This window comes from Choloepus didactylus, chromosome 2 (assembly GCF_015220235.1).
Source record: "Choloepus didactylus isolate mChoDid1 chromosome 2, mChoDid1.pri, whole genome shotgun sequence".
Classification (NCBI taxonomy): domain Eukaryota; kingdom Metazoa; phylum Chordata; class Mammalia; order Pilosa; family Megalonychidae; genus Choloepus; species Choloepus didactylus.
Genome location: NC_051308.1, coordinates 16409157 through 16436348, shown reverse-complemented (window position 1 = coordinate 16436348; position 27192 = coordinate 16409157). Strand labels below are relative to the sequence as shown.

General features: G+C 39.3%; 1 protein-coding gene across 3 annotated transcripts in view; it reads right to left on the bottom strand.

Annotated features, from left to right (window-relative positions):
- The window catches only part of DISC1 (DISC1 scaffold protein), a 403772-nt gene that overhangs the window by 14514 nt on the left and 362066 nt on the right, over window positions 1-27192 (bottom strand). For 2 of the 3 annotated variants that reach the window (XM_037820932.1, XM_037820929.1), the window contains exon 11: window positions 12983-13253. In XM_037820932.1, the coding sequence (XP_037676860.1) occupies window positions 12983-13253 (271 nt within the window). Of the gene's footprint in view, window positions 1-10491; window positions 10637-12982; window positions 13254-27192 lie in introns of all 3 variants that reach the window. The other variant, XR_005214467.1, reaches the window with a different exon arrangement.

Sequence of the window (27192 nt, the reverse complement as noted above, 5' to 3'; positions counted from 1 at the left end):
CATAAAATTCTCAGAAGAAAACATAGAGGAAAACCCTTATGACCTGAGATATGGCAATGATTTTTTAGATACAACACCAAAAGCACAAGCAACAAAAGAAAAAAATAGATAAAATGGACTTCATGAAAATTAAAAACTTTGGGTATCATACAACATTATCAAGAAAGTGAAAAGACAATCTACCAAATGGTGAAAATAGTTGTAAATAATATGTGATAAAGGTTTAATATCTAGAATATATATAGAATGCCTACAACTCAACAACAAAAAGGCAAACAATCCAATTTAAAAATGGCCAAAAGAATAGACATTTCCCCAAAGAAGATAAACAAATGGCTAATAAGCACATGAAAAGATGTTCAACATCATTAGCTGTCAGGGAAATGCAAATGAAAACCACAGTGAAATACCACTTCACACCCTCAGGGAAGGCAATTATTAAAATAATGGAAAATAACAAGTGTAAGTGAGGATGTTGACAAACTGTTGATGGGAATGTAAAGTGGTGCAGCCACTGTGGAAACAGTTTAGTGATTCCTCAGAAAGTGAGGTAGAGAATCACCATATGACCCAGCAATCCCACTGATAGGTATATACCCCAAAGAACTGAAAACAGGAACTTGAACAAATACTTGTATACCAATGTTCATAGCAGCATTATTCACAATAGCCAAAAGGTGGGGACCTCCCAAGTGTCCGTCAATAGAAGAATGGATAAACAAAATGTGATATACATATACAATGGAATATTATTAAGACATTTAAAAAAGGAATTAAGTCTGATACATGCTACAATATGGATGAATCTTGAAGACGTCAGGTTAGGTGAAATAAGCCCAACATAAAAGGAAAAATATCGTATGATTTCACTCATATGAAATAACTAGAGTAATGAAATTCATAGAAACGGAATGTGTATTAGAGGTTATCAGGGGCTGGGGAGTGGATGGGAATGGGGAGTTTTTGCTTAATGGCATAGAGTTTCTGTTTGGAGTCATAGAAAAAGCCTTAGGAATGGATGGAGGTGATGGCACCCCAAAATTGTGAATGTAGTTACTGCTACTGAAGCGTGCACTTAAAAATGTTTAAAATGGGAATTTGTTATATATATGTTACCACAATTTAAAAAAATGGAGCAATAAAAAAAGCAGGCTATGCAAGATCCTGCATGGATGGATATGACCATTCCAAAATGCAAGCTTGAAGCACATCTTCAACGTTCCCTAACTAAAGAGTGATTCCCAAGACAATCTAGATCTTTGAAGCTCACTATAGTGCTAATGCCCTGACTTGTCCCAAGGTTGGGGAGCTTCCAGACGTGCTGGAAACTGTGGCCATGAAGCTGAGCACTGCAAGAAGGAGTTTCAGTGAGCCAGCCACTGCCACTGCTCGCTTGTCCCAGATCCCTGGCTCTGGTCAAATGTGCAGGCTATGAAACAGTGCAGGCAACATATTCCTCAGTAAGTGTGTGTGTGCATGTGTGCATGTGTGTGTGTGTGTGTGTGTGTGTGTGTGAAAACCAAGTATAATCAAAAATGTCTCTAGAAAATTCCTCAGAAAATCATGCCCCATTGACTCCAACATATTCACATGCAATACGGCTTCACATTCTTCTAGCTTTGGGAAATGGCTTTCTCTAGTGGGTATCTGCACAGCAAGGTGCCCACATCACAAGATGCGAAGGGTAGGAGGCAACAGATTCCCGTCTCCCATCTCAGTCTCGCCTTGGGGCATGCTCTAGCTGAGTGGAACAGCAGACAAAATTGCTGCACTATTCAAATGGCTATTTCCTTCTGGTAACGTGAGCATGCATATGCTACAATTATACAGTCCAGAGGAGTCTCTGTGGGAAGCCTCAAGCATGGCATGCCACTATTGGTTTCTCCTTTGCTTTAAGACAATCCTTCTTGACTATGTTCTCTTCAGGCAGTGAGTTGAGGCTTTCCTCTCGGAGGGGCAGGGGGCTTCACTGTTAACCCTATCCCAGTCCCTCATTTTATCTACTTTATTTGTCTAAGCCTTCAAGGAAGGTTAAAAAACAAGTAAAGGGAAGGGGGTTATTGGAGAGGTTTTGTTGGTTTGTTTGCTTTAGAAGAAAGGAAATTTCTTTTCCAAGGATTTGTCCTTAAAAAAAACCTTCGGAAGTCCCGACATTTCTGTTTAAGCCAAAATAGTGAATTGCAAGTCATATTTATTGATCAGGAGACCCCGGCTTGGGAAACAACTTTGTGAAAAATGGAGAACCTCATCTTAACACCCATTTTATGTTTCCCAAGAGGCACATAGAAACACATCAAACGCAAGCACTTACAGTGGCCCACCTCTGTCAGGAATGCTAAAGAATTTCATGAGCCTTCCCAGAGGATCTTAACACCTAGCAGAGAGTGCCTGAGCTGGTGGGGACCTTAGGAACCAGCTGGTTCAATTCCTCCTTTTACAGACAAGGAAAGAGTCTGAAAGAGTTAAGTGACTTGCTGAAGGTGACACAATGAGAAAGTGGTAGACTGTGATCCAAGACGCAGGTGTCCTGATATCTAGCCAGCAATTTCCTCTCAGTCTGACTGAATTTTTGTTCATCTTTGGGCTGACCCAAGGGTGGGAGTGAGAGGGCCACAAAATGGTGGCAGAAAGAAATCAGAGATGCAAACAAGACCTGAAGATGCTGCTTGTCTTCCCTTCCATCCCTGGAACTCTGCAAATTCTGCTCTCAGAGGATGTTCTCTCAAGGACTCGGACACATATTTATTGAAGGTGGTGAAGACACAACAATGACAAACATGGGATACAATAGTAAGATGGTGATCTTTAGTCTGCATGTCCAAAATGCCAGGCTATTTGCTGGAAGAGGAGAAAAGCAGGCAAGCCACACGGAAAGTGAGAGAGTCTTCTTTCTGAATGAGCAAATGGGTGCCTCAGGCCCTCATCTCTTCCATCATCTTGGCGGATTCCAAATGACTGTTCAATGTGAAATGTGTCAAGTTTGATCCCATTCTTATCATTAAATTAAATTTAGGAAAAAAAAAAAAAGGCAGCCAAACCCTACCTGACTGATAATTCATAATTAAAATACCACCTAATACAAAGTCACTGGTATTGCTAGCCAAAATGGACTTCTGTAGGATTCACAATTCTGAATGGATAATTTAAAGTTCAGGTTATTTGGCATTTTAAAGAGTCTTTGAAAACTCTCCAGTAATTTTTCCTGACAGGTAGTTTTTTCTGAAGTTCAGATTATTATTTTTTCCCTTCTATCCATTTATCCCATCATTTAGCCCTAGGAATAACTATTTTCACAGTGGTTCAGAATGAAAACAAACTGCACCAGATGAATGTCCTAATCACTGTCTTCTTCTGGGAAGGCACATTCTCTGCCTGGTTAACTCCTCATGTCTCTTTCAAACTCTGCACAGATTCCATTTCTTCCAGAAGTGTTTCTGAATCCCTGACTCCCCTATCCCACCTCCACTCCACGGCACCTCAAACATTGCACATATTCATTGTGCATCTAACTGCCTGTTCCAGACCATGGCATAATGATGTCTTGCCATCCCTGCAGCTCCAGTGACTAACACCCTGCCTAGCTCCTAAAGGTGCTCAGTAAATGCCTGTGGAAGAAATGAATGGAGACGCCTCCATTTTGCCATATCTTGAGGAAACTATGCTATATATCAGACTGCATTATCCAAGGAATCCTCTCACCAGACTCAAGAGCGGGGCAGGGAAACCAGTAAGAATGACCTCTTTGCAAATCACTGTCCCTTTCCCTCAACACAGCCAAGAACAGCCTTGTATGGGAGAATTCCCTGCCATCAAGTTAGTCACTGGGCTCTGTTTGCCTACCACAATATTTCCACTGCAAACCTGTCTTTTACGGGCCTCACAAAAATCCCTAAAATCTTCCACACTACCCCTCTGCACGGGTATGATTCAGTAGCGCCAGATCAGCCAGGCAATATTTCAAATATAATTTGCTTAACTCACCCCATGATCAAAACCTGTAGACTTGAGTGTTTGGGCAGAAAGTTTCAGCTGTGTTGAATCAGAGCTGATGTCAAGTTTTGGTCTTACCCGCCAAATTCAGAGAGCGTGATTTAAAACAGAAAATAGGATTTCCTTTGTTGGACAGGCTTTCCCATTAAAATGGCTTTCTAAAAACATTTATCTGTAAAAGTTTATGCATTTAGTTGCTAGCCTGAGTAGATGCTTAAACCACAGACTGGTGAAAATATAGCCACAAACTGCACGGCAAGGATCTCAAGGGATTTTTTTAGTTAGTTAAATTTCCCATAAACAAGGCTAAGTCCTTGTCTAGGGAATTTGGAAAATATCAACATTTAAGATTCTAAAATTAGAGCTCATATTCAAAAGGCAGGGAAGACATCCTAGAATAATAAAAATTGTTTTGATAAGAGCAAATATCTGCTAATAATATCTCATCAGGCTATATCTGATATATATGAGGAAACCATGTTTATTATTTTTATTCTGAAGAGAAAATGCATGTGGAGGAGAAAGCCTTTCAGGTTAAATCGCTAGTTATGTGGGGTCTGCTGTAGCTACCAACATTATTTATGAAAGATTTATGCACCAACAGAGCATACATTTTCAGAAATTTTATTTATCAATGGAGAAATCTGAGTAGACATGCTACACCTTGGGTTTAAGTCACTGGATCAAGAATATTTAAATAATTGATTTGTCAAATGCTGTCAAAAGTAGTTTTAAAGGGAAAGGCAGTGTGATCTCTGAGATGGTGCAAGACAATAGAACAAGAAAAGTCTCTTAGCCGAAGTACGAAGTATGAAGCAGGATCCTCATTATTTGTGGACCCTGTATTTGTGAATTCTCCTATTCACTAGTACTTATTTGCAACCCCAAAATCAATCCTTGTGGCACTTTTGCAATCATTCATGAACATGCACAGTGTAGCAAAAAATTTGAGTTGCCCTCTGCACAAGTTCCCGGCTGAGGATGAACAAGGCGATGAGCTGCCTTCTCGTTTCAGCTGTTGTACTGCAAACAAGTGTCCTTCTCTGCTATAGTCAGTGCCACATTTTTTCATAATGTTGTGCTTTTTGTGGGTGATTTCACTGTTTACAGTGGCCCCTGAGCATAGTGCCGGAAGGCTGTGTAGTGTTCCTACGTGCAAGAAGGCTGTGATGTGCCTTACAGAGAAAATACGGCACTCGATAAGCTTCATTAAGGCATGAGTTATAGTGCTGTTGGCTATGAGTTCCTTGTCAATGAATCAGAAATATATATTAAATAAAGTGTCTTTAAACAAAAGAGCATATAATAAGGTTATATGTTGATCAGATGATGAAAATACTGTGACCAGTGGCTCACGGGAACCTAACCCAGTATTTCCCCGAGGAGCAATGGTTCAGTATTCACTAATTCAGTGTCCATGGTGACTTTAAAGAACATAACTACTGCGAATAATGAGAACTGACTGTATTATTATAATTTTTAAATTAATCTGAGAAAGTCAAATACATTTTAGGTCTCTAGTTCATACGTGAAATGCATTAGGCTGGGTGCTGTGCATTAAAGTCATCGTTTCCACTTTGCTAAGGGTCCAGAGGCGTAGGACAAGCTTGAATACAGGCGGCTATGGCTTGGAGCCTCCATCTCGGATATCATACTCTTTGCTATAACTCAGCTGGCTTACCTAGATTCCTACTTTCCTTGGCCATGTAATAAGGCATCAGCAATGGCTGCCGACCCACAAAAATATTAAATCTCTGTAGTGAAAGTCATAGACTACATAATAAAGAAAGGACAGGTGACACACAATCTCTCCTTATGATTGTTAACCATCTACATTTATGAATAGCTGAGCCATAGAAGTATTCCCATTTAAAAAAAATAGAACTAAAAAAAACTTCACTGCACACATACTTACAAACTAAAAACACGACTAAAGCCTTATGATGTTTGTTCCGTTAACTCTCATTCCTTTTCTTATAGCTCGAGGTAAACCAGATGGGACTACCACTGTCCCTTGGCTTAGCTGATGCATTAAAGCATTTCCTTAGTTCAGTATTAAAATCACAGCCTTCAATATGTTCCTTTGGGCTGTTTTCCAAAATATTTGCTTGGCAAATACATTCCAGGAATGGTATATGGTTTTCTTTCATATTGTCTACATAAAGAATATTTACCTCAGACAAATGCCCATACATACCACTATTTGAAACAGATTTTATGATAAACATTGGTCTTTCCACATAAATGCCAGAATTCTACTCCCATTGTTAAATGCCAATAAGCACAGAGGCACAAATTAGGACACTAAGGATACATATTTATTGCTTCATATAATACAAGTGTTCATCCAAATATCCAAATTATATGGTTACACCCTGAGTAAATGGATATTTCTTTTAAAAGCATCCAGATGTCATAAGTGGTAAGGAAAGAATCTGGAATATTTAGACCTCCTTTAGGTCAGAGCAAGCAATGAATTGTCTTCAAGCATCTGCATGTTTGAGAACTAGTTCAAAATGGAACTAATTAACAGAACCAATAAAATTGATAAAAGAAGAAGTCGCCCAATAATTCATATATGGTAATTAATATGTGTCTATAAAGGGCAATTTTTGAAAAGTTATCTATTATATTACATGATCATTCAAGAGCATTTGGATTGAATTCCTTTTAGCACACTTGACTTGAAAACCAAAGTTGATTAAGGTCAAACCCTGTCAGAGACATCTGAGGAAAAAATCTGTTTGTAAATGAGATTCATGGCATCAGTGAGTATCCAAATAATTCAGATTCTGGGAGTAGTGACATCAAACAAAAAGACCTTTTTGCATAAGAAAAATCAAAATATCCTGCAGTTGGGGAAATTCCATTTTAGGGGACTGTGCTCTGCAAACTACCTGTTGCTAGAAATACTGAACCATAAAGAATAAAGAGGAACTATGCGAAGAGAACCAACTGCCAACTTTCACCCATGTTCATTTTAGATGGGGAAAAAAAACCAAATTTGCATTTCTAAATGCTATTTTTGTAAGCTATGCAACCATAAGGCTACAATAACTACTGTTTTTATATGCCAACGTTTAATTCTGGCTCTGGATACTACTCTTTACAAGCCAGAGTACACTTTACACTCCCTGCCACAAGTCTCAGGCATCTGCAGCTTGCTGGAAGGAGATGGAAGGCCTATTGGTGGTATCTAGATTTTCCCCCTGGGGCACTTGGTACATAACTTAGAGGAGAATGAAGGACCACCCTTCCTTCTCACCCTCTTATCCAAGCTTGCTGGCTTCTTGCTCCTAATTGTGGTCGGCAAAACGGCCCCTCTCTCCTATAGCCAATAGTTCCAGTAAAGCCACTGGGAATAAAAAGGACAAAAAAAATTTAAAACAATGGCCAATAGCAGGTAAAGCAAAAATACCAAAGTAGATGGAATGGAAAGGTATTAAAATAGTCACCGAAAAAGGAGTCCAGTAAGCCTTGGGCAGAGGTAAGATAGAATCCCACTGGGAGTTCCAGAGACCTCAATTCGGGCCTCCTCTCTGCTCCCAGCCAAGGAAGGCAGGCAGGAGGGTCTGAGGGGCTTGTTGACCTGGAGTTCCTGACATTAAATGCCCCAGCCCCTAAGAAGTTGGGGACTCCACTGCAGACTAGGTGTGACATGAGGACAGATTGTTAGTTCACTTTCCAGAAATAGGAAACTCTGGATGAAAAAGTCTCTCAGCTACTGAAAGAACACTGCCAGCCTTGCTCCTTCCTTTGCTAGAAGTGCTGTACGTTAGTCCTTGCCGTCCTGTGGAGACCCTCCCGCTATCGATCCTTCTGTGTTCATTAGTGAATTTCTTTGAAAAGCCAGAGGAGTTCCCAGGTGAAAGACTCCAAGAGCCACCAGGTTGCTTTCCTCAGAAGCACAGAACTATTTTTAATTAGTGGAAGAAGTGGCGCAGATAGGCCCTATAGCGCTGAAAGTGGTTCCACAGTTTTCCAAAAGAGGGAAAGCAGACTGATCAGAAGATTCCACTTCCTTCCCTTGGGCGGGCGAAGGAAGCTGACAAACTGAAAACATTAATTAACTGAGGGTGCCCGCAGGAACCAGCTAACCTAGCACAGCAGAAGTTCCTCTTGGTAGAGCCTCTCTTACCAACTTTGCAGATGGGCTTCTGTGCTCCGCTCAGACCAAGGCCCAGGGCCAGGCCACAGAGCCCTGGCCAGCCTGTGCGCTTCCATCCCTAATGGCTGAGCTGGGTTTATTTCTAAACCTATTTATACCAGTCGTCCTTAAAATTCTAATGACATGATTAAAAATATACTAAGTAAAGGAATGAATTATCAGTATGAAAAGAAAGTCGTTTTCTCCATAAAAACCTTGTTGAAATCCATGGAAAGACTCAAGAATATTTAAGAAAGGGAAAAGGGGAGACGGAAGGCTGCTTTGCAAATGACCCTTAAATTTCCAGTCTTCCTCAAAGAAACCCAAACTGAAAATTATAGATGACACCTTGTGGTTGAGGTTTATGCAAGCAGGTCCATGTGCAAAGCCAATCAGAGACCCTGACACACAGAAAATTCTTGGTTGAATGATTAGTAAATGAATGTGAGTCTTTCAGGTAAAAAAGAAAACACGTTTAAGATGCAGATGTTTCTTTTTTTATGGTTCTCTGTTTTATTTGACTTTTCAATTAATCAGTCACCAATCTTGATTGTATTCTGCTTGCTTCTACCATTCTACTCTTTGGGTAAGACTGCTGGGCTTGCAATAGACTAAATTTTAGCAAAGGTAGAACTTTTCTTAAGGGCTTAGCTCTTTGCTTTCTCCAAAAAGACTCTAAACAAAAGAGTAAAACCAGCTCCTAGGAAAGTAAACATTTTCCCTGTGTGTCATCTCACAGATCATGCAGTTCAGACTCCTGCTGTAAAGGGATTCATTCCTTTTATTCCCAATTTCACCGATGAAGCAACTGATCATCAAAGAGCCAAAGTGAGTTTCCAGACATCCTCAAGCCAGGAAGTGATGAAGAATAGAGAAGACTCAGATCTGCATCTGCTATGACTAAAGAGGAAGCACTTTTTATCAACCAGAGATATTTCTAGAATTAGAGATCAGTTTAAGATGGTGTTCTAGTTTGCTAATGCTGCAGAATGCAAAACACCAGAGATGGATAGGCTTTTATAAAATGGGGGTTTATTTCACTACACAGTTACAGTCTTAAGGCCTCAAAGCGTCCAAGGTAACACCTCAGCAATCAGGTACCTTCACCGGAGGATGGCCAATGGCGTCCGGAAAACCTCTGCTAGCTAGGAAGGCAGGTGGCGTCTGCTCCAAAGCTCTGGCCTTAAAACGGCTTTCTTCCAGGACATTCCTCTCTAGCAAGCTTGCTCCTCTTCAAAACATCACTCCCAGCTGCACTCCGTCCCTCTTGCCGAGTCAGCTCATTTATATAGCTCCACTGATCAAGGCCCACCCCGAATGGGCGGGGCCATGCCTCCATGGGAACATCCCATCAGAATCACTACCCACAGCTGGGTGGGGCACATACCAAACAAATCTAACCAGCACCAAACATCTGCCCCAACAAGACTACAAAGATAATGGCATTTGGGGGACACAATACATTCAAACCGGCACAGATGGTAAGGAGACAACTCTGCCATAGATGCCATTTTGCAGCTTTCTTTCCATGTGAAATTGAGGGGGCAGGGGGATGAGACATGCTTATAACAAAGTTTGGAGACCTAAATCTGAACAAATAAAGCTACCTTGTCTCATTGCATCTTATTGTTATTTCCTTAGACCCCAAACTTCTTACCATGCTGGCTACTCAAATACAGGATAAGATGACTGAAAGACGCCAGTTCCTCTTTCAACCGGGATCAACTAGCCTTTTTGGTAGCAGCTGCTGGTTAGGAAAGGGAGTGGCTGGTGTGAGAAGTCAGGGAAGACTGATCCTGTCCAGGGAACTCCACAGGAGGGGAGCCCATCATGCAGTAGAAACAGAATGCACCCCAGCAGGGCAGGCTGCAGCAAGAAAGCAAAAAATACGCCCGTATTATGGCCAAAACAGCAAGTACTAAAGAGCAACTACACAGCAGAGGAAGCCTGGCTACTGATTTCCCCAGCTCCTGTCTGGCCCTATGCAATTTCTGTAACATCTACAAACCAGGGCCAACAGTGCCTGATTGTTTCCAGAGTCCACGAGAGGCCTGGAGGAGAGTTGTAATGAAACCGAAAAGGAATGGGTCTTTGCAACCTTAGGAAGTTCACGCTAAAATTGGTCCTGAACCCTGTTGCTAACTTCCTCTGTAACAAAACCCAAAGCAGATTACTTTGCCTTAATGGGCCCAACTGTAAAATGGGGGAAATGGTGCTGAGCAGCCTTGCCTGGCTCATAAATACAAGCAAAGGCTTTAATTAATGACAAAGTACTTCTTACAGCAAATCACCACCAAAATGCGTATAACCATATTGGCCAGATAAGCAGAGCAAGGTTTTGTGAATCCATCTACCTGTGCACCTCCATAAGAAGTCAGCAATTTTTCACGGAAGATTTGGGTCAAACAGAAATTGCCTCGGGGCATCAAGCTTCAATAGAGAAACCAGTGCGGCGCGGCCAGCCCCAGCAGGAAGTTCCAAAGCAAAGTCAGCTCAAGGCTGCAAAATAAATAGATATTTTAACCACCAAATAAATACTCAAATACCCAGCTTTCAATGACTCCCTGGAAAACCTAGGCAGGAAAACAAAAACACCCTTCTGAGACCCCTGGTGATCACTTCTTTATCCCTTCAGAGGTCTAAAGTTCTTGTCCCAAATATAAGCAGATTATTTCTTTATTAAATCTTTCTTTTCTTGGATATCCTCCACTAATTCATTGTTCACTTCTGCTTTTTTGATAAAGAAAGCAAAGCATGTTATTTAACAAGGTTGTAGAGATACTTGTGATGGCCAGAAATCTTGATAAAGATAAAAATTAACATTTATTAAGTCTCTATTATGTGGGTGTCACCCACTTTTAGATGTATTATTTTATTTAAATATTCACAACAAACTCATCAGGTAGTTTTCATTATCCTCTTTTATTTTAACAGATGAGTTTACACTGCTTGTAAGTGGCCTAACTAGGATTTAACAAGACTCCAAGACTTGGGCTCTTTTTACCAAGCTATTCTGTCTTCTGATAGTTCTGAGACAACTGCAACTGATTCAAACACCTTTAGCTTTATTTTTAGAATGGTGGATGATTATTTTTTAAAATTTAATCACTTTTGTAGAGCTATACACAGTAAGATTCACTTTTTGGTGTGAATTTTATGATTTAGTCATACACACAGCTCATGTAGTCACCACCACAATCAAGGTAACAGAATAGTTCTATCATCCCCGTCCCCCCAAATTTCCTCATGTTGCCCTTTGTAAACAACCCCATCCTCCAACCCCAATGCCTGGTAGAAACTGATCTGTTTTCTGTTCCCATAATTTTGCCTTTTCCAGAAAACATCTATAATCTTAAATTTGCTGGCACCCCCAAATTCAAGGGCTGCCTGACCCCCTGTGAATGAAGGGGACAACTGCCATACAGGAATGGGGACATGGAGCAGGTAGCAGGGGTGGAAACAGGAAGAAGGTATTCAAAGCTAGCAAAAGCTTTAAAGTCCTCCCCATCCCCAAATAAAGCAATGAAAAAAGTACTCTGATATCCTCAGCATATCAGATGGTGGAAAGAAGCCAGGGCAGCCCTCTGGGGTCTCTCAAACACTGAGAAGCCAGCACTGAAGGACTTCTGCTCTCTTGGTAGCAAACAGGCCTCCTGCTCAGAGTATCAGAACTTCAAGCATCATTCTACAATGACGGTTTTTGTATATCCTTGACACCAAGCTTCCTACTTTTAGCAAACATAGCTCTGTTTTCCTATAGTCACATAATTAAATTAGCAGATGCTTATAACCCTTAAGAATGAAGAAGAATCCTTCTATATCTGGGAAAGTCATCACCCAGAGAGACTGGATGGCAGATGGGGCACCTTGAGGAAGGAAGAAAGGAAGGGAGGGAGGAAAAGAGGGATGGAGGGAGGGAGGGAGAGACTTCTCCTGGGGTGTGCAATGCTACAGTCAATCCCTGTTATGTATCTGGCCTGGTTCCATCAGTCCCAGCATTGAGCAACTGGTAGCTCACTTTGGGGAGCCAGCCCTACCTTTAAAGAGTCCAAGGACCCAGCTGTTTCTCCCATACAGTCCTCCCATCCTCTTCTTTAGGCAGCTCTTCTCTCTATATACAAATACTTTCTCAAGCCATCTAACTGCAATAAGTGGCAAGGCTTCAACAACTCGACCACAAGTGATAGAGACAATGTTTTCCAGGAAGATCCCCCTTCCAGGACCTCAGCTAACAAAAGAGAGCAAATCATCTATAGCTCATTTTAGAGCCTAATTTTATTAGGTCAGCAGCGATTCCAGAGTGTAGACAAACTGCCCACTTTCATAAAAGATGAATTCAATTCAGATATATAATCATGTATCAATTTTCCAAGCAGGACAGAATGCAGCGACTGTGAAAATCATGGTCCTGTTTACATCTGTCAGCAAGTGACTGGCTCTGTAAAAATGATGATTGGGCAAATTCGAAGGAAGTGCTCCACCCACAAGACAGGATGGTGAGGTGGCCAGATGTCTCCGGGGTGCTCTGCTCACTCTGCAGTGAATCAGCGGCAAATGCAGAGGGAGTCTGCACATCTAATGTTGAACATAAAGTGTAAACGTGAAGTGTCACATTCTTTCAGCCTCACCAGGCTTTTATTTCCTTTTAATATTCAGAACACCTGGGAACCTAGCCAGAAAGAGTACTCCAAAGCCTGGAGCAAAGAGTGCTCCACGGCACTGATTGGATAAAGTTTCCAAGGATCCTTTCATTGAAAGGAATCTTATTAGGGAAAGAGGAGAAGGAAGAGGAGGAGGAGGAGGCAGAAGAGGAGGAGAGAGAGAAACAAGGGAAAGGACAAGCACCTCTTTCTGTTCACTGCCAGCCCACTGAGGAGAGGGTATCAGGTGAGCCTTCCACTCTTCGGCTGCCGGCAAAGGGGTCTTCTCATCTTCTGACTCAGGTCTGGGGGGCGTGGTCTTATCAGCAGGAGAGGCAGCTCCTTCCAAGTCATCCGTCTGCCTCTTGTCTACAGACAGGCTGCCCCCAGCCTCCTTCAGCTGCATGCTCTGCATAAACAACCGACAAGCTTCCAAGTCAGCTTCCCACACCTTTTCAAGCAGTGGACTTTTGCAGCTAAGAGAGGAAACAAACGCACAAAAAATAATTCTGTGATGTTTCATCACACCAAGCCGATAGTCTATCCACCTGGTTAAAAGTTAGCTAATAATCTTATGGTTAACAACTTAATTTCACAGTGATGAAGAAGAGCCAGAGGGATTTGTCTACTGTCAAGTAACAGTGGAATAGGTAGCTTGATCCTTATCCACTCGGTCTGCAAGGCCAACCAAAATCATCCTGTGTGCTTCTCCATCTTGTGTACTCACTAGTTCCCGTATAATCCCACCCTCCATGTATTCCAGCTATGCTGGCTTTCTTTCTATCCCTGAACCTGCCTGTGCTGGTTTGGATATATTATGTTTCCCCAAAAGCCACATTCTTTAATGCAATCTTGTGGGGGCAGACAGATTAGTCTGCTGATTAGGGTGAAAATGTTTGATTAAATTATTTCCATGGAGATTTGGACCCCGCCCATCCAGGGTGGGTCTTAATTAAATCACCAGAGCCCTATAAGAGCTCACAGACAGAAGGAGCTCAGAGCAGCCAAGAGGGAGAGCAGCTGAGAGAGACTTTTGGAGAGATGCTAAGAGCTGGCACTGACACTGACACTTGGAAATGCTTGGAGATGTTTGGAGCTACTAGCCCAGAGTTTGCTCTGGAGAAGCTAAGAGAGACAAACCCAGAGACATTTTGGAGAAAGCCATTTTGAAATCAGAATCCGGGAGCAAAGATTCAGCAGATGCCAGTCACAAGCCTTCCCAGCTAACAGAGGTGTTCCAGACGCCACTGGCCATTCTTCAGTGAAGGTATCCTCTTGTTGATGCCTTAATTTGGACATTTTCATGGCCTTTGGACTGTAAATTTGTAGCCAAATAAACCCACTTTATAAAAGCCAATCCATTTCTGGTGTTTTGCATAATGGCAGTATTAGCAACCCAGAACACTGCCCAACTCTCCCTAAGTAACTTGGCATGTTCTGTTTCATCTGCCTAGACCATCCCTCTCCCAATACTCTCCTCCTCCACCCCTCACCCCCTCTACCTCACATAGCCAGGCCTTCATCTTACTTAATCCAACAGAGAGGACATATCTAGTAAGAAGAACATACCCATCTACAGGGGCCACTTCATCAGCTCAGGACAACTAAAGCAATGCTGACAAAACTTCTGCATTTTCAAAAAAAGCTAAAAATCTGGGATTTTAAATGAAAATCTGTATGCTTCATCCATCCATTCAGCTTCAGTCTGGTTATTTTCTACAGCCCTATATTCCATTTAATAATCCTTTCTTCTGCTGTGTCTAATCTGCTGTTCAATCCGTCTGTTGAGTTCTGCATTTCAGTTGTTTTATTTTGTAGTTCTAGAATTAGTATTTGATTTTCTTTTATATATTCCAGTTCTCTGCTGAAATATGCCATCATGTTCTCTATACTCTTGAACACGTAAATCATTATTTTAAAGCCATATTTATAAATGATGAATCCAGAAGAAAAGAGAAGGAATGAGAGAAATAATATTAAAAGAGATCTTAGCTAAGAATTTTCAAATACCGACAAGGGGCGTCAGACTATACATTCAGGAAGCACTGCAATCCCCAAGCAGGAAAAATTAAAAAACATGCCTGGGCACATCACAGTAAAACTGCCAAACACCAAGGACAGGACAAAAATCAAACAAAAAAAGCAGCCAGAGAATAAAAGTCACATTAAGTTCAAAGAAGCAACAAAATGAGTGACTAAAATGGTGGAAGCTAAGAGACAATAAAATGACATCTTTAAAATGCTGAAAGAATGGTTACTTAAAAAATGGAAAATAGCAAGTGTTAGTGAGGATGTGGAGAAATAGGAACACTCAATCATTAGTGGTGGAAATGTAAAATGGTACAGCAGTGTGGGGATTCCTCATGAAATTAAGTATAGAATTACCATATGTCCTGGTAATCCCACTTCTAAGTATATACCCAAAAGAATTGAAAGCAGGGACTCAAACAGATATTTGCACACTGATGTTCACAGTGTCATAACTCACAATTGACAAATGATGGAAGCAACCCAAGTGTCCATCAACCGCTGAATGGTTAAACAAAATGTGGTATATACATACAATAGGATATGATTCAAGTGTAAGAAGGAATGAAGTTTTGATACATGTAAAAACATGGGTGAACCTTGAAGACATCATGTTGACTGAAATAAACAAAAGAACAAATATTGTATGATCACACTGATATGAAATAATTACAGTAAGCAAATTCATATAGAGTCATAAACTAGAAGGTAGGTTACCAGAAGCCATTGTGGGTTAGGGAATGGGATGTCAATGCTTTATTGGTATCAAATTTCTGTTTGGGGTGATAGAAAATTTTGGTAATGGATGGTGGTGATGGTACCATAATATTGTGAGTGTAGTTAACACCACTGAATTGTGTATTTGAATGTGGTTAAAAGGGGAAATTTGGGATTACATGCATTTTACTAGAATTTTTTAAATAGAACTGAACACACTTTCCAACACAAATAGTGAACCTTAATATAAACTATGGACTATAGATAATAGTAGAATTATAATAACATTCTTTTATCAATTGTAACAAGGTATTGTACTAAGGTAAAAGGTTAAAAATAGGGAAAACTGTGTGTGTGTGTGTGTGTGTGTGTGTGTGTGTGGAGAAGGGTGCAGATGAGAACTCTGTTTTCTGCTATTTTTTATAAACATGTAACTCAGTGATAAAAAATATTACTGAAAGAAGAAAATGCTATCCTTCCTCCACTGAATTGCTTTTATACCTCTGTTGAAATCAATTGAGCATATCTGTGTGAATCTATTCTTGGGATCTCTACTCAATTCCATATTTCTATGTGTATCCTTCTGCCAATACCACACTCTCTTGATTACAGTAGTATACAGTAAGCCTTAATATTGGGTACAGTGGTTCTCCCCCTTTATTCTTCTTTGTGTAGATTGCTTTAGCAATTGGAGTGCCTGTGCCTTTCCATATAATTTTTAGAATAAGCTGCATATTTGCACAAAAATAACTTGCTGGTACATTAACAGGAATTGAGTTAAACCTATAAATCACATTAGGAGAGTTAACACCTTTACTATGTTGTGTCTTCCAATCCACGAACACAGTATGTCTCTCCATTTATTTAGGTCTTTGATTTCTTTCATCAGGATTTTGTAATGCTAAGCACACATACCCAGTATGTGTTTCCTAAGTAGAGACATAAGTATTTCATTTCTTTGGAGCAATTATACACGGTATTCTGGTTTTAGTTTTTGTTTCTGCATATTCATTTTTACTATAAAGAAATGCAATTGAGTTTTGTGTGTTGATCTTTTGACTACAACTTTGCTGAACTTAATTGGTTGTTTTATGTTGCAGACTCCTTGGAATTTTCTACATAGGCAATCATGCTATCTGCAAATCAGAGCAGTTTTTATTTCTTCTTTTACACTCTGTATGCCTTTTCTATCTTTTTCTTGCCTTTTGCAGTGGCCAGAACTTGCAGCACTATGCTGAATAAGAATGGTGAGAGTAGACATCCTTCCCTTGCTCCAAATCTTATGAAGAAAGCAGTCAGTTTTACACCATTAAGCATAACGTTAGCTGTACATTTTTATAGGTAATCTTTTTCAAGTTGAGATAGTTCCCTCTTTTCCTGACTCACCAAGAGGTTTTGTTTTGTTTTGTTTTGAATGGGTATTGGATTTTGTCAAATGCTGTTGTTCCATACATTGATATGGTTGTATGGTATTTTCCTTCCTTAGCCTATTGATAGAACAGTTTACAGTGACTGATTTTTGGATGTTAAACCAACCTTGCATATCTGGAATAAATCACAGTCAAGGTGTATAGTATTTTTCTACATTTCTGGATTAAGTTTGCTAATATTTTGTTGAGGATTTTTATGTCTAAGTAAGAAACATTGGTCTGTAATTTCTTTTTTTGTACTTCTTTGTCTGGTTTTTGGATGAAGGTAAGTACTAGCCTCATAAAATGATTTGGTAGGCATTCCCTCCCCTTCTATTTTCAGGAAGAGATTGTGTAAAATTAATTTTAATTCTTCTTTAAATGTCTAGTAGAATTCTTGAACAAAGCCATCTGGGCCTGGAGACTTCTTTTGCTGGAGTTTTTAAATTAAAAATTCAATTTCTTTAATGATTATAGGACTACTTGGGATGTCTATTTCACCTTGGTTGAGTTTTCATGGTTTGTGATTTTTCAGGAATTGATCCATATCATCTAAGTTTTCAAATATATGAGTATAAAGTTTTTCATAGTATTCCCTTATTCCCTTATTTCCTTTTTAATGGCTGCAGAATCTGTAATAATAGCGCCCATTTCATTCCTGCTATTGGTGATTTGTGTCTTCTCTCTTTTTTATCTTTGTTAGTTTTGCAAGATGTTTATAAATTTTATTGTTTTTTTTTTTTTTTTTGAGGAGCTAGCTTTCTGTGTCACTGATTTTCTCTATTGTTTCCCTGTTTACAATTTAATTCATTTTGCTCTAATTTTAAATATATCCTTCCTTCTGTTTGCTTTGGTGTTAATTGCGCTTCTTTTCTAGTTTCTTGAGGTAGGAACTTAGATTACTGATTTGACGCTATTGCTCCATTCTAGTCTAAACATTTAGGTGCTATGATTTTCTCTCTCAGCACTGCTTTTGCTGCATCCCATGTATTTTCATATGTTATATTTTTGTTTTCATGCTGATCTGATGTATACTTCATTTCCTTTGAGACTTCCTCTTTGACCCATGTATTATTTAGAAGTGTGTTGCTTAATTTCCATGGATTTAGAGATTTTACTGTTGTTTTTCTCTTATATTTATTTTTAGTTTGATTCCCTATGGTCAGAGAACATATAATTTGTATGATTTCAATTCTAAGTTTATTTAGGTTTGTTTTATTGGCCTACTATGTGATCTCCCTTGGTGAATGTTCCAGGGTGCTTGAAAAACATGTACATTATGCTGTTCTATATATGTCAGTTAGATCCCATTGATTGATTGTGTTTTCAACCAGCTGACTTTTGTCTAGTAGTTCTGTAAATTGCAGGGAAAAGGGTGATACAACCCCAAAATACACCTTTCAACTCTATCAGTTTTTGCTTCATGAATATTGAGGCTCTGTTGTTTGGTACATACACATTCACAATCATCCCAGGGTATTGATAATCACTATGTAATGTCTCTCTTCATCTCTACTATTTTTCTTTACTCTGAAGTCAATTTTATCAGATGTTACTACTGTACTCCTGCTTTTCTTTTCATTATTTGCATGATATATATTTTTCCATCCATTTACTTTCAAACTACTTATGTCAGTGAATTTGAAGGGAGGCTTGTAAACAGCATATAGTTATTTGCTTTTTTCTTTTTTAAATCCAATCTGTCAATCTCTATCTTTTGATTGGTGTATCATGGTCTCCTAGCATCAAAATTTTACCACTTCCATGTAGGTCCCTTTACTATTATTACCTTAAGTATCAGAGTGTGTTATAATTTTTGTTTAGATTACCCAATGTGATTTATAAAATTCATGAGGAAAAGGACAGTCTATTATATGTTCCTGTATTTCTGCTCTCCTCATTGTCTTCCTTCCTGAAGTTTCAAGATTATGTCTTTTATCATATTCTTTCTGTTTGAAGAACTTCCTTCAGCTAATCTTTATGGATAGATCTGCTAGCTACAAATACATTTACTTTCCTTCATTTGAGGATGTCTTTATTTCCTCTTCATTTCTGAAGGATAGATGGTTGGATATAGAATTCTGGGTTGACATTTCTTTTGTTTTCATCACTTGAAAAATGTTGTGCCATTTCCTACTGACTTCCATAGTGTCAGATGAGAAATGCATTGTTATTGAAATTGATATTCCTCTATATGTAATGATCATTTCTCTCCGGCTCTTTTCAAGGTTTTTTCTTTATCTTTGGTTTTCAGAAGTTTAATTATGATGTGTCTTGGTGTAAATTTCTTTTGATTTATCCTGATTGAGGTTTGCTACCTTCTTGAATCTGTAGGTTCATATCGTTCACCAAATTTGGGAAGTTTTCAGCCAGTGTTTCTTCAAACATTCTTTCACCTCCACTCTCCTTCTCCTTTCCTTCTGGGATCCAATTATACAAATGTTGGATATTTTGTCATTGTCCCATAGGTCTCTGAGGCTCTGTTCATTTTGTTTTCAGTCTATTTATTCTCTATTTTTCAGAATGAGTAAATTCTGTTAGTCTGTCCTCAAGTTCACTGATATTATACTCTGTCATCTCCCTCTGCTATTCAGCCCATCCACTGAGATTTTTATTTCTGTTATTGTATTTTCAGTTCATTAATTCCATTTTGTTCTTTTTTTATAATTTTATACCCTTGTTGAGATTTTATATTTTTATTTGTTTCAATAGAATTTGTAATTGTTTATGAAATATATTTATGAAGACTGCTTTAAAATTCTTGTCACATAATTTCATCTCTATGTTGGTGACAGTCTATTGTCTTTTCCCATTCAAACTATAATATTCTTGCTTTTGTTAAGATGAATAATTTTCAATTATATCCTGAACATTTTGTCTATTATGTTGGGAGACTCCGAGTCCTATTTAAATCTTGTTTAGGAAGGCAATAACTCTGCTTAGATTTAGCACACAGTCCTATCCTACGTTTGTGGGATATGGTTCCAATTACAGTTTAATTTAGGGACCTTTGCAGTGTTATTTTGGTTGTTTGTGTTGTCTGACTGGGGCTTCAACTGTTCCCTGCTGGTGCCACCTGATGGGGCAGAAGGGTCTTCCCAGGCCCTGGGTGTCTCTTGGTAGAGGAGAATAGCTCAGGCCTGGGGACAAGAAGGTTTCTCTATCCAGGTTCTTGTTGTGGGGAGACACCCCCACCACACACACCCCCTTGCCTGTGAGGGATGAAAAGTACTTCCCAGGCTGGGCACTTGTTGTGGCAGGATCCATCTTTCCAGGGGCCCCTGACCACCCCAGTGTCTAAGATGTGAGGGCTTCAAGGCAAGAGAGCACATCTTCTGGCTGCTTATTGTTAACAGGGCTCCACTTGCTATAGAGTCAGGCTTACCTGGCATTGTTGGAGGGGTTCCCATTTGATCCAGGGAGGAATGAACCTAACTGGGTGGCCTTCTGTTGCTAGGTTGGGGGTCAGGAAATGCTGGGTCTGGGTCTGGGTCACCTGTTTCTGCTTGTTGGGTATGTAAAAAGCCCTGTTGTTTGTTGTCTCTATAGTCCTAGGGTCCCAAGCCCATTCCTCTTCCTCCAAAAATCCTTCAGAATTCTCCTTTGGTTGACTCCTCCATTATTTCCTGGGTTTACAGCTGTACTTAGCGGGGAGGAGAGAAGAGAAATAGATCCATGCCATCGTGTCCAAACTAAAAATTCTTTCACTTTTGTAAATTTTATTTCTTTATTTTTCTTTTCCTACCTTCTATTGGGCGTATCAAATTCTTTTTCCCATTGGGTTGAAAAATTATACATCATATTTTTATTCTGAAAGTTTCCCCTAAATTTGAAAGACCCATTTTTATTTTTTCATAATCAAGGTAATGAGCTTATCAATATCTATATCTTCCTCCCAAACAAGAAGAAAAGGTATTTGGTATACATAGTTTCACTTCTCTCTAATTCTATTCTCATTCCATCTTCCAGCCTGTATATGAGAATATATTCTAAAACCATATTTAGTTCTACATTTTTATGAACATACATTTTTGCTTTTGTTTTATTTGTAACTTCATTATTTAGGCAAAATAAAGTTTACTAAGATTTTTTCACATACTCTCACACATATCAATACTGTCCTCTGGGATTTATTTTTCATCTTGTTGAAACACTGCCTCTCTGAATGTTTTCAAAGAAGATTTTGCATGATAAACCTTTTTGCTCATAATGTTGTGGGTCACAAGTTTGGGAAAGCTTTGGCCAAGCAGTTCTCACTGGGGCTCTCCCATGATTACAATTGGATATCAGTTCAACTGGGCTGATGAACAAGATGACTCACTCCCATGGCTGGCAGCTGATAGTGGCTGGCAGCTGAAGGCTCAGATGTAGCTGCTGACCACAGCAACGACATGCAGTCTTTCTAGCATGGTGATCTCAGGTGGCTTCCTACATGGCAGCTGGCTTCCTCCATAGCAAGGGTCCCAAAAGAACCTGGTGGAAGCTGCATGTCCTTTGCTGACCTAGCCTTGGAAGATACATGACACTACTCCCTTTGTGCACCATTGGTTACAAAAAAGTCACTAAGACCAGCCCAGATTCAAGAGGAGAGGGGATACATAAGGACCACACTCCACTTTGTCTAGTTTATGGATGGATGAGTAGAAAAATAGGGGAAGGAAACAAACAAACAAACAGACAAAGGTACCCAGTGTTCTTTTTTACTTCAATTGCTCTTTTTCACTTCAATTATTATTCTTGTTATCTTTGTGTGTGTGCTAATGAAGGTGTCAGGGATTGATTTAGGTGATGAATGTACAACTATGTAACGGTACTGTGAACAATCGAATGTACGATTTGTTTTGTATGACTGCGTGGTATGTGAATATATCTCAATAAAATGAAGATTAAAAAAAAAAAAAAAGAGGAGAGGGCATAGACCCCACCTCTCAATTGTAGGAATGTCAAAGAATTGGAAGACATGTCTGAAAACAACCACAATGTGGTAATGCTACCTATCACATAAGGTTGTTTTGAGGATTAAATGACATAATACATGTAAAACTCTTAGGACAATACCTGATCAATAACTGTTAACCATGATGATGATGAACAGTGGTGATGACAGTGATGAGTTACTGCCCTGCCCTTTCGCAAAATATTTTTTGTTGTCACTGGTAGGTTGAATATGGGCAGAATAAACTATTGCTTTTGCCTAATCCATATTTCTTATGTAATATATAAGAATCATAAAGTAATATGGCTTACCGTGGTCACATCTTGGCCACCATTCATGCACAGTTAAAACTGATTTTCATTTTATTAGTGCTTCCAATTATGCAAGATTTGAGAAGTTATATACTTTTAGCCCATGCTTCTTCTAATATTGCTTTTATTATTTTGTATGTGTCTTGTTACAATCCATCCTCTAAGATAGACATAAGAGATATTATATTACAAATGAAACAACTCAAATTGAGATAGGAAAAGTATTTTCCAAAGATCACTAAACTTAGAGGCCAAACTCCAGTCAAAGTCTTCTGATTTTGATTGAATCAGCTAAAATATCTTCAGCCACAGTTAGTAGAAACCTCAACTTCAACTGGCTTAAATGATAGCAGTAGGCACCTGGGTTGGTTGATTCAGCAGCTTAGCCTTGTCATCAAAAACCCAGATTCTTTCACTCTCTCTTTTCTGCCATTTTCCATCCATAAGTATCAGCCGTGCCAGGACAGACATTTATTTTACAAATAACGCAACAAAGACATCCTCAGAATGCATGGATATAATCTGAATGTAAGCCTGCCTAGATTTCCTCTTCTATTGTCCATAAACCAACCAGTTATGGATTTTAGAAGTCCCTTCCAACTTTGCAGACTATTTAAAGCTCAAAGGAACAGTTATCTTTTTCCTCACATCATTCAGTGGTACACCAGGGTAAAGAAGGAAATAAAATACCACCAGAAATAATTAGATAGATAATTATCTGGAGCAAGTATTGAACACTCAATTTTAGGACATAAGATCAAAGTCATCAGGGATCCCCATCAAACCACTGCCTCCATTTAATTTCTCTATTTATATTCATGGTCTCTTTATCCCTGCATTCATCCTGGCTTGTTCAGTGTCTCTTGCCCCATTAGAATTAAGTCCCTGAAGAGTAGAGCCCCTGTCTGTCCTGCCACTGCTCCATTCCAGCATCTAGCAGAGTGCTGGCACATACTGGGCACTAAACACGTGTTAAGAGAATGACTTGGGTGAAGGCCAGACTTTGTGGTTATTTTTAGCATTATTCTTTCCCTTAATCCTCACATTTAATCATAGATTAAATACTGATATTATTGTTCAGATCTATCTACCCCTATTTCAACTGCTACACCAAATTAAGCCTTTCATTTCTTCACCCATATAAAATATACATTGATGACCCATATACGTTAACTTTGCCTTCAAATATTTCACTCTTCCAATCAAGTCCATCTACTATTGCTCTAAAAATTTTAAGGGCCCCCACTTTTGCCAAATAAAGAGCAAAGTCTTTCGAGGCCCTTCCTGAGGTGCCCTCAGCCCTTGCCCCCTGCTCCCCTGTGAGTTTCCAGGAGGCAACAAACCACTCACTGTTCCCAGGGCAAACGCACATATTTCTTATTACAGATGGCTATTTCTTATGTTTTTTCTTCTCTGCAATTGCCAGCCATTAAAATCCAGCCAATTCACCAAAGCCCATCCCAAATGTCACTTTAATAGAGAACTCTTCCCTAATCCCTACAACCATATATAATCTCTCCTTTCTCTGAACATATATGCCATTTTGTAGTACTCTTATGACAGCTATCACATTCTGCCTTGATTTCTGGTTTTTGTGTACATATGCCTACTTCTAACATATGTACTCAATAAGGTTTAAGAGTATTTCTTAGTCATTTTTTTTAACATTATGAAGCATAAAAAAATGTTCATAATACTGTGAAGCAAGGTGTTAACCAACATAGGAACTCAATAAGTATTTAATGAATTGAAGGAACTTTGGTGGGAGCTATGTCTAAAGGACTCCTTCAATTTGAAGCAAAGAAAACAATTAAGTTAAAAACATCCATCCTAGCAAAGATTAGTAGGGGAAAAGCTTTCCAGATAAGTGATCCCAATGGATTGGCTACATTAAAAATTAAAGTCTCGGGATAATTCTCAATATACCACTCTACTTTGCCAGTGCAGTATTGGCTTCTAAGCGGTCCAATGGCTAAATAAAAATTTTTTAATTATTTGTCTAATTTTTTAATTATTTGTCTATAATTTTGAAGTGGGGAAAACCTTTCTAAGTAAGACACAAAACTGGGAAATCAAAAAGGGGAAAAAAAGAGATAAATGTGGATAATAAAAATTTAATTTCTACATGGCAAAAGTGTCATAAATGAAAGTCAAAATACAAATGACAGATTATGAAAAAATATATGTAAATGTAGTATAGTCCAAGATTTAAATTTCCTAACATATAAAGAGTTTTGAGAATCAATAACAGAAAAAGCAAACATCTCAAGAGAAAGTAGTCAGGGTAGGTAGAAGAAGTGCAAATGACCAATAGATAAATGAAAAGATGATCAGCCTCATTCGAAGTAAAGATACGAAAATTAGGAAACAAATGTTTGAAAGGTGTATAATTCAGTGTTTCTGAGGTAGAAGGATAAATTAGTATCCTTTTTTGGTCAAGTAAATTGGCAACATTTTTCAAAATTAAAAATGCACATGCTGTTTGCGCTAGCTATTGCACTTCTATGTATTTACCCTAGCAATATATTCAGACAAGGGAAAAAGAGATAAGCGGAAAAGAATGGTAACTGCAGCATGAGAAACAACTGGAAACAACCAAATTTTTTGTTACATAACACGCAACCATTTATAAGGTTGCACGACATATCTCAAAACGGAAAATTTAAGTGAAAAAGACAAATTAAGTGGAAAACACAACGCACAGAATTTATTTTAGAAGGACAGGCATATATATCTATATATGCCCCAGCATCAGGAAAATATTCCTGGAAGGAAACACTTGAGACTCTTAATAGTTTCTGCATGGTTGGGGGAAAGACAAGGAGGCTTTCACTTTATATTTTATTTTTCTGTTGTGTTTCTTTTTCTTTTTTTTTTCTTCAAATACACCACAACATCCCTTACTTTTATAACAAGAAAGGAATTTTAAAAGATACTTTGTCCACTTTTTCTCCTTTTGTCATTTTCCAGTGTTTGCACCGTCCTTAGCCTTGGTGCCAAGCCTCCGCCTTGCACAGAAGTCCTTGTCACGGTTTGTGAAGCACCACGTTTGATTGGTGCGAGCTGAAAGTCAGGGAAACAGGCCTCCTTACAGGAGCACTTAGAAGTACAAGAGCTACATTTAGCTCCTGAAAACTACACGATAAATGGAAACATATGCCAACACGAAGGGCCACCTAAGAATTTTAAAGGCAAACAGGAGCAAGACAAGGAGAGAGAACTCCTTGTAAATCGCCTCTCAGCTTATCTCAGACATGCATTCCAGTGGCTCAACTCAGAAACAAAAAGAGCTGGCCAAAGCCCTCACACTAGGTGAAATATATTATTCTTCCTACCTCTCAGAACATGCGGCTTTCCAAGGACAGCTCAATAATAAATGCTCAGAAAGTGGGATGGAAAACGGACCTGCTGAAGAACTCACATCCAAAATATTTCATTTGACAAATGTATAGCTGGAGTTAAAGAGGCTAGAATTGCACACAGCTAAGTAGACATGAGTTCTTTCTTTGTTGGAGAAAGAAATTGCAGAAATGTACCCAAACTATGATGTGTTTCAGAGAGAACAGTAAAATCTATATGCAGAGTTATCCGGCGTATTCATACCATGACAGAATCAGGAGCTGGAGGAGGAAAATGTCCAAGCAACCATCACAAGACAGCTAGCAACCCATTTGCAAGGGAGAGAGACTCTTCAATTTTGAAAAAGAAGCAAAGAGAGTGTTCTGCAATTTCATTCGGGCGTGTCTGCAGGGTGAGCAAGTGTGGCAGAGTCATTTCTAGTGTTTGAAAACAAAAGACATGAACAATGTCTAACTCTGACAAAGGCAGGCCAAACTAGACTTCTTGATGAATGATAGGCCACAACTGAGAGAAGAAAAGGGAAGGAAGGGAGAAACGAACCTTCCCTGTGAAAGGCTGTCAGCCTATCAGCCACTGTACAGAGGGGATGACGTGGATAGAGGAATGTGACAGTAATATGAAAGGACAGCGCAAAACTAAGCCTCACCGTTCCTTCCCAAGCACACATGTCTCTAATTTACCTCCCAAGATTCCCATATATAAACACTCCATGGGGAATGGGAATTGGGGAGGGGGCAGGGAGCAAGGTTAGCTGTCAGCTGCCTGCATATTTGCTCTCCTTTGCTGTCTTCACCAATAGGCAAAGCTCTATCTTCTACAACCAAGTGGCAGCCCCCTCAACCCCCACCCAAGATAGAGGGAGAACACCTCATGTGTGTCACATGCTGCAGATTCCCATAAAATGTGAGGTCAAGGGAACCACTAGGTGTTTCTGAGAAATATTCATTTTTCCTTTACAACACATCTCAATGGTCCCACGTTTTACACAGACACATAGTGATTGAGGATAGATATTGTCTATTGATGAGGGGAGAACGATTAGAAAGATTGGGGAAACAGTGGAGGAAGAAAAAACAGTACAGACCATTTTAAGGGCCTGCCTCTGGAATCCCAAGCAGGGCTGTGCTTCAGGTTTCTTCCTTGAAGCCAAAGGGTAACCATCTTTGCAAGGAAGTCTGGAGTAGAAGCTAGACTGAGCAGGTTCGAAGCCTAATTCCACCACTTACTAGTTAACGCAACTTTAGACGAGTTACTTAACCTAACTGTGCATCTGTTTTCTTATCCAAAAAATAAGGAGAGTTACCACACCCTCTTCACAGGATTGTTGAGGGGATTATACAAGCTAATACATGTAAAGTACTTAGAACTGTGCCTGTCCCATAGCAAGAAGTATCTAAGTGATAGCATTTATTTCTACCAGCTTTCCCACTCCTGATAATGGGACATCCTAAACTCAATCTTCCCGACTCCGTAGTTTCTCACAATAATCAATCCCATAGTGTTTGTCATAGTCTCCTCTTTACCCCTTAAAACTTTGCTAAAGGTTATTTTCTCTCAAGCTCTCCCTCACTTCTCTTGGAAAAGTAAGTTTATCACCATAGCATTTTGTCTATACCTATATTTTGATATTAACACATCATCTACCAAACCAAGG